The 11,268-nt window shown below is 48.5% G+C and overlaps 1 protein-coding gene across 1 annotated transcript in view; it reads right to left on the bottom strand.

Moving 5' to 3' along the window:
* The window catches only part of TNRC6A (trinucleotide repeat containing adaptor 6A), a 175,055-nt gene extending 171,423 nt beyond the window's left edge, over positions 1-3,632 (bottom strand). Inside the window, exon 1 of the mRNA XM_073361630.1 lies at positions 3,564-3,632. Coding sequence (XP_073217731.1) covers positions 3,564-3,629 — 66 coding nt within the window. The 5' untranslated portion in view covers positions 3,630-3,632. The remainder of the gene's footprint in view (positions 1-3,563) is intronic.
* Between the last annotated feature and the right edge of the window lie 7,636 nt (positions 3,633-11,268).

Consider the following 11,268-nt stretch of genomic DNA (forward strand, 5'->3'; position numbering starts at 1 on the left):
GCCCACGTGCTCCTGAGTAGAGCTGGTTTAACAATGTTTAAACAACGATGCTCCACGGTGAAACCACGGGAACAGACGCAGCTATGGAAACAATGGCTTGTGCCCATGGCTGGGTCTGTCGCAGAGCTAGTGCCTGAGAGATTGCTTTCCCAGGTCGGGGGCGGAGAGGGGCTATCGGCAGGAGGGAGTGTGGGGAATCTTGTCCTAACTGTCCAAGCTGTTCCTGCTCCATGCATCAATAACTGAAGGACTTCATTTGTCAGGACTGTCAATCCAGCACCTACTGCTCCAGGCACTGTAGGTATGCCTAGGAGCATTTGGGCCCCAAGTATTGTACAGAAGAGGGAAGGAAAACTTTCACCACCAATGTCACAATTTGGTTTTCCAGGTTCTTCTGAAACAAAGGGCTGTTTCCAGCCGTTTCTACAGCGAAATACAAAGCGCAGAACAAGAGGGCTTATCAGAAAGAAGATACACGCCGACACTAGCAAGCCGCACATAGCGTGGCTACAACATTTCAAAAACTAATACATGAAAAACATGAAACGCTTTTGCCCCACCCAGATACCAACAGTAACTGCCAAGAAGAGAATAGCAAAGGAGGTACGTAGAACCTGGGCTGTGCATGTTGAGTCCCTCTCTAATAACTGAGCTACACAGAGGATAAGAGATTGCCACTGGTACAAGTTAACAGGGTTATTCCTTGAGCTCGAGTGACAGGGATCTCTATTGAAGGTCCTGGGTTCTAGCCCTGCTCATAGCTTGTGGAGGACAGAGGACGGTCATAACATGTGGAATAGCAAAGGTCAACTCCTCTACTGAGGAAAACCCCTCTATTTTTCCAGGGAGAACCAGAAGGAACACATTATTAATGCTAAAGCCTGGTTAGAGGGGACTGGTGCTTCTGCCTCTAAATCCTAGGACAACTGGAAGTGAGAAGTGGGTTTTTTGGGGATGTTAATTTATGAAAGGATGCACACTCTCCTCCAGCACATTTGACCATCCCCATGCTGAGGTATGCATCAGTATGTCATAGAATCATAGAATATCAGGGTTGGAAGGGACCTCAGGAGGTCAGCTAGTCCAACCCCCTGCTCAAAGCAGGACCAATCCCCAACCTAATCATCCCAGCCAGGGCTTTGTCAAGCCTGACCTTAAAAATATCTAAGGAAGGAGATTCTACCACCCCCCTAGGTATCCCATTCCAGTGTTTCAACACCCTCCTAGTGAAAAAGTTTTTCCTAATATCCAACCTAAACCTCCCCCACTGCAACTTGAGACCATTACTCCTTGTTCTGTCATCAGCTAGCACTGAGAACAGTCTAGAGCCATCCTCTTTGGAACCCCCTTTCAGGTAGTTGAAAGCAGCTATCAAATCCCCCCTCATTCTTCTCTTCTGCAGACTAAACAATCCCAGCTCCCTCAGCCTCTCCCCGTAACTCATGTGTTCCAGTCCCCTAATCATTTTTGTTGCCCTCCGCTGGACGTTTTCCAATTTTTCCACATCCTTCTTGTAGTGTGGGGCCCCAAACTGGACACAGTACTCCAGATGAGGCCTCACCAATGTCGAATAGAGGGGAACAATCAAGTCCCTCGATCTGCTGGCAATGCCCCTACTTATACATCCCAAAATGCCATTGGCCTTCTTGGCAACAAGGGCACACTGCTGACTCATATCCAGCTTCTCGTCCACTGTCACCCCTAGGTCCTTTTCTGCAGAACTGCTGCCGAGCCACTTGGTCCCTAGTCTGTAGCGGTGCATGGGATTCTTCCGTCCTAAGTGCAGGACTCTGCACTTGTCCTTGTTGAACCTCATCAGATTTCTTTTGGCCCAATCCTCTAATTTGTCTAGGGCCCTCTGTATCCTATCCCTACCCTCCAGCGTATCTACCACTCCTCCCAGTTTAGTGTCATCTGCAAACTTGCTGAGGGTGCAATCCACACCATCCTCCAGATCATTTATGAAGATATTGAACAAAACCGGCCCGAGGACTGACCCTTGGGGCACTCCACTTGATACCGGCTGCCAACTAGACATGGAGCCATTGATCACTACCCGTTGAGCCCGACAATCTAGCCAACTTTCTATCCACTTTATAGTCCATTCATCCAGCCCACACTTCTTTAATTTGTCAGTCTTATCCCCTCTGCATGTTATTCTAGGTATTTGATAGCAACAGCATATGAAACTGTTCAAAATCAGCTTCCCATCGGCATCAGAAAGCTGTTAGGACCCAGCGCTAAAACAAACCCAACCACGGAAAACACACATAAGGTGTTACGTATTTGCTGAGGGATTTTATCCTTCTAAGAATTTAGTTTTAAAACATTCTTCCAAAGAATCTCTGCTTTCACTGAAATCATCTGTATTGTTTGGTTTCAGAGTAATAGCCGTGTTAGTCTGTATTCGCAAAAAGAAAAGCTTATGCTCAAATAAATTGGTTAGTCTCTAAGGTGCCACAAGTACTCCTTTTCATCTGTATTGTTTGCCATTGAAAAAATCCTTCCCTACACCCTTTTGGCTTCATTGGCACGTCAAAGCCCAGGGGGAACCACAGAAATGCATGGACAATCCTGGGCATTGGTCCTGCAAAGATGTACACCGGTGCTTTCCTTCACACAGTGAGTGGCCCCATGAAGTCACTGGGTGTGAAGTCAGCCACATGCAGATGTCTTTGCTAAGAAAGCAAACAGGGGAAACAGGGCTTTAACACGGGATGGAGAAGGGTCAGGGTGGGAATTCCATTCCTTCCCCTCTCCACAGCTCTGGTTTCAGACTTGTCTCTTACAATGTCATAGTCCCAGCAGCTCTCCAGTCCTCCAAGGAGTCCTCTGGAAAAAACAGGGAAGCTGAGACTAGATTCTCAGCTCCAACTCCAGAGAACAAAGTAGATGGAAAGGATTCTCCCTAACACAAGAGATCCCTGGCTGTCCTAGAGGAGATTCTGCTGGCTCTCTGGCATCCGCCTCCCGCCCTTTGTGTCAGGGTGTGTCAGGGTTGTGCCAGGACTGGGCAGGGTGGGGGCAGAGCACATGGCACTCTACCTGATCCCCAGCTAGCAGAGTCTCATTTAAAGCCATTCCTAGGACCCTGTAACTTACACCAGGGACTGTTTCAGGATCAGCAGAAGGCAGGGTTAGAACCCCCTTTCTCCTTGCATTCCCCAGCACAAATTCGGGGCAGCTGAGAATCAGGCTCAATAGCTCTAAATTAAAAATAAGGAAGAAGAAAACAAGAACCTTCCCCACTCACTTATACGTCATCAAAAGGGCCCATTGTATTGTTTGCAGTGGGAGAGTGTCAGGACTGGAGGATTTCAACTACAACAGCAAGTTAAATGCATAAAGGGTATTTATTCTTTTATCCATTTTATTCCCTTTGCTGTATTTCTTTTAATAGTCGCAGTTCTAATTGGGAGGGGCAGGAGATACAATGATTCAAGCCACAGAGCATAGATTCCCACCAGGGTTTCATTATTTTCGCAGTTACTCTGATCAATGGCTGGCTTCTCAGACCGCTCAGTTTTTCGGTGGAGGATGAACCATGGATTCACGTCTCTTACCTGTTTCTCTTCGCTTTTGAGATCCCTGTTTACATGTTCCTGGGCATGGGCTGACAGCTCTTCCATTACCTACAATAAAGCACAATGCGCGCTGACTCAGTCTTGGGGTGCATGCAGGATTCCCCAGGGAATTCTACATGGAAAGCTCTTGCATTCGTTCCGTGTGTCAGCTCCATGGCCAGCCAAATGACGAAAGCTCTTGGTGGGAACAGCATCAAAGGGGATCGCTGACGGTCGTGCTGGAGCCTGAGCAAGGTTCAGCGCTCTGAGGCTTGTTCTCCTCTTCCCACTAGCATCAGCCGGGCTTGCAGGGAACAAACTCCACCAAGAGGTCTGGGAAGTTCCTTTGTTCCCTGTCAGGGGCGGATGAAAGACCCCAACCCCAAGCCCGTTGGAGATTGAGGTCTAAATGGCACATTTCTCTCAAACGGGTGAACCGGGGAGCGCGCAAGGGAGTGTTCTGGTCAAAGTTTAGGGTTCCTTTCATTTTAGGAGCCTCATGTATAAACTAGCTGTAGAAAGGGAGCGAAACATCTACATGGTGCCAACGGATGCCTGGTGTCCTTCCCCACTCTGTCACCTAGACCTGAAAAAATGCAGGCTGAGGGCTGCCATCTGACACGGCCCATCCTACCACGTGGGTCATCACCTCTGCGCTAATCTTTAGCCTGGTTTGCACTGCGGTGGGGAGGTTCTGCACCAGCGTAGCTACGCTGACGTAGCTGCATCAGTGCAAACCCCGAGGGCAGGTCACTTTTCATGCCAATGCGGCGCATCCACGCGACAGGTTTGCACTAGTGCAGCCTCAGCAAAACCAAAAAAAATCCCCTGGTTCTCAGTGAGGCTTCGGCCTCAGGCTGGCGGCCCATGCAGATTTGGGGTCAGAAGTGCCATGTTCTCATTCGCACGTCTCACTTGCCCCGGCTCTCTGACACTGCGCACTTGCCGGGTGCTGGAGGCCAAGTCACATCACTGGGAGCCCCACCTCCCCTACAGTGTCCAGACCCAAGCAGGAGGGTCGGTTACAGCTCAGACTGTGCCAAAGAAGTGCCGAGCCCTTGTGTTTTTCAGCTGGAGATAAGGATGCTGATGGAACAAACGTAATTTTCAGTAATTCAGAGTGCTTGGAAGGTGAACGCTGTCATACTCACTCTCACGGGTGGCACCTGGGGTGGGAGGGTTCCTCTCTCTTTCTTGGCACTTTAAATCCCGATGTCATAGGCTACGACAGAAAAAGTCAATGATTATAAGCAGATATCAGCCCCTGTCCCGCGAGCTATGCCAGGGGCGTCACTTCTCTCCGGTACGGAATTCAAGCACCCCTGAGATGACAAGGACAGCGAGAGCCAGCAGTGACGGGATTCGCCGGAGGGAGGGAAAAGGAAGGGAGCTGCTAGGAGGAAGGTTACTGCACCAGGAGGGAATGCGGCGAGGCCCTGCTGTCTGTCACGCTTGGCTGTGTGACAGGTTAGTGGCTCCACCCAGCAGATATTTTTGACCATCCATGGGCTACATGCTGCTGTACCGCCGTGGGTGCTCCAGTGTGTTCTGGGAGGCACCCAGGGACTGGCAAGGCCGATCGGGGCCAAGTGAAGGCCGTCTAGGCCGCAAGGGAATGGAGTGGTTCTTTGGAGTCAAGGGGGACCTCTTTCCCCTGCACACTCAGGCTCAGGATGTCAATGCTGCAGCCATGCAAGCAACACCGCCCAGAGCAGAAGGCGTGGGGTATCAGGCTGCAGAGAGGCAAACCCTGTGCTCTGGAGAGTTGCCCCCGGATCATGCTCTGGAGTTAAAAAAATACTTCTTTAGAGACGTTTTTTTTGTTCCCTGGAAAAGAGAAACCAGGAGCAGCCAAGATCAAACATCCAGCTTCTCGCTAGCTTCAGGTGTGCTGCTCAGGGGAAACAGGGCTTTAACACGGGATGGAGAAGGGTCAGGGTGGGAATTCCATTCTCTTAGCATTCAAATCTGAAACCAGACAGGCTTCCCTGTGAGACCTAGTGTAAAACCAAGGGCCTCCCAGGCAAAAATCAGAAAAATCTGCAACTGAACAGCCAAATTCAACAGACTGGCCAAGCACAGAGCCAAAGCAAGTGGTAAGAAAAGGCATGTAAATGGCCCCAGTGTAGATAAGGCCCTCCTGAGCTACTGAGGGATAGATGAAGCTTAGGCCTTGTCTACACTACAAAGTTTTGTCGACAAAATAGTGAATGTGGACACACTGTGATGCAGCAAAAATGCCCTGTTTGGTGACAAAATAAAACCACCCCGATGAGACATACGGCGTTTTGGGCAAAGTATTTGTTGACAAAGTGCCAGTGTAGACCCCACGCTTGATTTTATTGGCCTCCAGGAGGTGTCCCACAATACCCATCATGACCTCTCTGGTCAGCAGTTTGAACTCCATTGCCCTACAGCCAGGGAAACAACCCTACTCCCCTCCCGCAAATCAGTACAGAACAGGGTGTTGATGCACACCGAGATCTCACGGGAATCCTCCAGAGGGATCTCCAGGAAAGTTTCCTGGAGGTACTCGGCCATCCTCTGCCGAAGCTTCCTTGGCAGAGCTGCTTTGTTCCCTCCCCCATTGTAGGAAATTTCCCGTGCCATTCAGCAATCACTTGTGCAGGAACCAAAGCAGCACACAAGCTAGCAGCATAGGGACCAGGGCGGAAGCCACAAGCGTGGAGTAGATGTACCCTCGCTTCCAAGCTTACCCTCAGCAGTGAGATGTCTGCTACAACGGTCCCTGCCTGTGGAAAAGTGTGGGAGAATTTCAGAATATTTTCCCGAGTCGGCTGGACCACAACCCTTGCACAGCGCGCTTTTCCCCATGTAGAGCGCCCCCTCCCCAGCCAACACTCACCATGCTTTGGGTGTTCGCCGAGATGTGTGCTTGCCAAGGGTCAGCGAGAAAGGGATCGCTATGTTACCAGAGGTGTATTTTACTGAAGTGTTTCAATGCTGTGTGTGATCTTAACAATCATGCTTCTGTGCATTGTTCCTTCTGCTTCAGCAGATGTGGCTTTGAGGAACACCCCACACACCTAAGTGTCTCCACCAGATAAGAAAGCGCCCAAGAGGAAGCAAAGACGACGTGTTCCGGGAGGTCCTGCACTCCTCCAAAGCAGAGAAAAGGGATCTCAAGGAGTGGAGGGAAGCCAAAAGGCAGGACAGAAAAGAAAATCAGGAGTTTGTTACGGATGCTACTGAGCGGATGCTTGAAGTCATGGAGGAGCAAATGCAGATGCTGACGTCCCTAATAAAGCTAGGGCAAGAAGCAAGGGGCTTAAATTGCAGCAGAGGTTTAGGCTGGACATTAGGAAAAACTTCCTGTCAGGCTGGCCAAGCACTGGAATAAATTGCCCAGGGAGGTGGTGGGATCTCCATCACTGGAGATTTCTAAGAGCAGGTTGGACAAACACCTAAAATGCGCCGTGATCTGCTCGGCCTTCCAAGACCTAGTGGCAGAAGCTGTTGAGCTGGACTGTGGGATAGATATCCTCAGTGCGCTGCTCACACTGTTGATGCTAGTGCACCAAATGTGGGCGTGCTCTGCTGACAGCGGGCGTGAGTGTGAACACGCAATACCGGTTTTTAGTGTCGCGCTTTTTGAGCGCCGATATAACTTTGGTCAACAAAATTCTGTAGTGTAGACAAGGCCTTAGAAAGGGAAAATTTAGGCTGAAGACCAGGAGACACTCCCCAGGAGCCAAATGTGTCAGGCTGCAGAACAGTCTTCCCCAGGGAAACGGGGGGAGAACCGATTGCTTGGGACTTTTAAAACTGGGCCGGACAAAGCACTACAAAGTGTGCTGTAGGGAACACTCCTGCCCCGGTACCAGGCAGACAGGCTAAGCAATCTGCTAGGGCCTCCCATCTCTCCTCTCTACCTGACTCCAGGATTGACTCCCCCAAGCCCTGTATGTTTCTGTCCGTGGATTAGTGGCACTTGCCACACCAATTAATCTGGCACATGGAGGATTAACTGAGACCCGGGAAAGCAACACTGGATATAATTAAAATATACATCCAGTTAATTACTGATAATGCTTCCCCTCTTTAATATTGGCCTCTAGCAAGGCTTTTGCTGAGAACAGCAAAACAAAACACTTTGTTTTTATTAGTTTTTTAAAAAGGAAAAGCCTCATCTATCTTAACATGACACCAAAACATTCCTGGGCCCAGCCCGCATTCACTTACAATATCTGTGCATTCACACACCCAGGAAATTCAATTATCCGGCAGAACATGTCCCAAAGGCATTCAGATAATTGCAACCGTAAGTACAAAATCTGCCACTAATTATTAAAGAAATACCAAATATGGAGACCAAATGATAGAAAAGTGGCATTACTAAGTATAAAAATCACTCACACGTGCTGGAAGCAAGTAAATTTTCACAGGGGCACTTTTCATTATGATTCTAGAGTAAAAAAAAAAAAAAAGTACATCACAGAAGTTGGAGAGAAATGCTAGTTCTGGAGAACTCCATTACCATGATTCGGAGTGTAGACTGAAAACCTCCAGGGGGCTCTGCAGAGGGAACGGAGGAAGAGCGGAGATGGGAACCCCTTTGCCAGACAGAGAATTGGACCATGTGGAAAACACATGGTTTCCAGAGGAGAAAAAGACTGAAGTAGTGCAGAGAAAAAAGCTCGCTTGAGATATGGGGTGGGTGTTGACTGAGGATCTCTGACCACTTGTAAGAGAAGCTGATGCTTGGAGGAGCTTATTTGGAATCAGTGGTTAGGGCACTGCAGGTTCTATTTGTGAAGCCCTTTGAGAGCCTGTGATAATAGGTGCTTTGTGGAGCCAGGGTTATGGGCGTTCTTTATTAACCATTAGTGTCACATTTGCACTGTATTTTGTTTGCCAGGGACAAATATTTTAAATGAAAATTTCCGGAAGTGATAGTTTTTTCTGGGGACCCTCAAGGGGGATGTTTGGAAAGTGACTGAAACCTCCCGCCCGCTAGTTATTTCTCCTATAAAATATATTAATAGTATAAAAATATTGCTCGGGCATGCAGGGGTGCAACCAGGAAGGCCAAAACACAACTGGAGGTGCAGCTAGCAAGGGATGTGAAGGGGAACAAGAAGGTTTCTACAGGTATGTTAGCAACAAAAATAAGGTCAGGGAAAGTGTGGGCCCCTGACTGAATGGGGGAGGCAACCTCGTGAAAGAGGATGTGAAAAAAGCTAATGTACTCAATGCTTTTTTTGCCTCTGTCTTCACAGACAAGGTCAGCTCCCAGACTGCTGCACTGGGCAGCACAGCATGGGGAGGACGTGAGCAGCCCTCAGTGGTGAAAGAACAGGTTAAGGACTATTTAGAAAAGCTGGACATGCACAAGTCCATGGGTCCAGATCTAATGCATCTGAGGGTACTGAGGGAGCTGGCTGATGTGATTGCAGAGCCATTGGCCATTATCTTTGAAAATTCGTGGTGATCAGGGGAGGTCCTGGACAATTGGAAAAAGACAAATATAGCACCCATCTTTAAAAAAGGGAAGAAGGAGAATCCGGGGAACTACAGACCGGTCACCCTTGCCTCAGTCCCTGGAAAAATCATGGAGCAGGTCCTCAAGGAATCCATTTTGAAGCACTTGCAGGAGAGGAAGGTGATCAGGAACAGTCAACATGGATTCACCAAGGACAAGTCATGCCTGACCAACCTGATTATCTTCTATGATGAGATAACTGGCTCTGTTGGTATGGGGAAAGCGGTGGACGTGATATACCTTGATTTTAGCAAAGCTTATGATACGGTCTTCCACAGTATTCTTGCCAGCAAGTTAAAAAAGTATGGATTGGATGAATGGACTATAAGGTGGATAGAAAGCTGGCTAGATTGTCGGGCTCAACAGGTAGTGATTAACAGCTCGCTGTCTAGTTGGCAGCCGGTATCAAGTGGAGTGCCCCAGGATCAGTCCTCGGGCTGGTTTTGTTCAACATCTTCATTAATGATCATAGAATCATAGAATATCAGGGTTGGAAGGGACCTCAGGAGGTCATCTAGTCCACCCTCAGCAAGTTCATGGATGACACTAAGCTGGGGGGACAGGTAGATATGCTGGAGGATAGGGATAGGGTCCAGAATGACCTAGACAAATTGGAGGATTGGGCCAAAAGAAATCTGATGAGGTTCAACAAGGACAAGTGCAGAGTCCTGCACTTAGGGTGGAAGAATCCCATGCACCGCTACAGACTGGGGACCGACTGGCTAAGCGGCAGTTCTGCAGAAAAGGACCTGGGGATCACAGTGGACGAGAAGTTGGATATGAGTCAGCAGTGTGCCCTTGTTGCCAAGAAGCCTAACGGCCTATTGGGCTGCATTTGTAGGAGCGTTGCCAGCAGATGGAGGGAAGTGATTATTCCCCTCTATTTGGCACTGGTGAGGCCACATCTTGAGTACTGTGTCCAGTTTTGGGCCCCCCATGACAGAAGGGATGTGGACAAATTGGAGCAAGTCCAGTGGAGGGCAATGAAAATGATTAGGGGGCTGAGGCACATGACTTATGAGGAGAGGCTGAGGGAACTGGGATTGTTTAGCCTGCAGAAGAGAAGAATGAGGGGGGATTTGATAGCTGCTTTCAACTACCTGAAAGGGGGTTCCAAAGAGGATGGCTCTAGACTGTTCTCAATGGTAGCAGATGACAGAACGAGGAGTAATGGTCTCAAGTTGCAGTGGGGGAGGTCTAGATTGGATATTAGGAAAAACTATTTCACTAGGAGGGTGGTGAAGCACTGGAATGCGTTACCTAGGGAGGTGGTGGAATCTCCATCCTTAGAGGTTTTTAAGGTCAGGCTTGACAAAGCCCTGGCTGGGATGATTTAATTGGGGATTGGTCCTGCTTTGAGCAGGAGGTTGGACTAGCTGACCTCCTGAGGTCTCTTCCAACCCTGATCTTCTATGATTCTCCTTCCTCCCTAATTACCTTTTGAACAATGCAGAGTAAGGCAGAGATGAGCACTGAGTCTGTGGTGATTGCGCTGACATCTTGGATACTTACCCTGCAAGAAAAGCAATTACACTGAATATAGGTCACAAGTGATTTGTGTTGAACATTCAAGCAACTTGAAACAGTAAACAGTCATGTACAAAATGGATAGTTTGTCCTAAACCCTCTGTTTAATCACTGCAGATTTCCCTCCAACACACCAGGCAGCAATTGCAGGGCTGTGTACGAGACACTTGCTAGACAACATCAAAACACACACCAGTGCTCCAACATATCCAAAGCTAAAGAGCAATTTTGCCCAAATGGGAGCGTATTGCTTAGTCAGAAATAACAAGTGCTCAGCAAACCCTTTAATTCCACTGAGTTGCTTTTAACATAAAGCCTGTTCCATCAACCCCATTCAGGGCTAGAGGGCCCAATTCTGAAAAGCCCTGAGTCTGTCCCTGCGCCTTCGCTCTCTTTGAGACCAAGGGGAGTTGATGATTCCCCCACACTTTTTGGATCAGGCTCATGGTTTGTATGAGCCCTAACTCCGCTTTCTTTGCGTTTTCTCTTGGGATGCTAGTTCCCCTGAAGTTTGAGTTAAGACAGCTGCGAAGATTTGCAGATAAAATGAAATGCTTCCAGTTAGCTCTCTTGTTTACACTTTGGAAAAAGATATATTCCTAATGAGCTATTTGCCATAGGATCCTCAGAGCTTCAAAGCAGATGAAAATCCTAGCTTAGTAAGTAGTGGGTTTT

Source organism: Lepidochelys kempii, chromosome 10 (genome assembly GCF_965140265.1).
Source record: "Lepidochelys kempii isolate rLepKem1 chromosome 10, rLepKem1.hap2, whole genome shotgun sequence".
NCBI classification, from domain to species: domain Eukaryota; kingdom Metazoa; phylum Chordata; order Testudines; family Cheloniidae; genus Lepidochelys; species Lepidochelys kempii.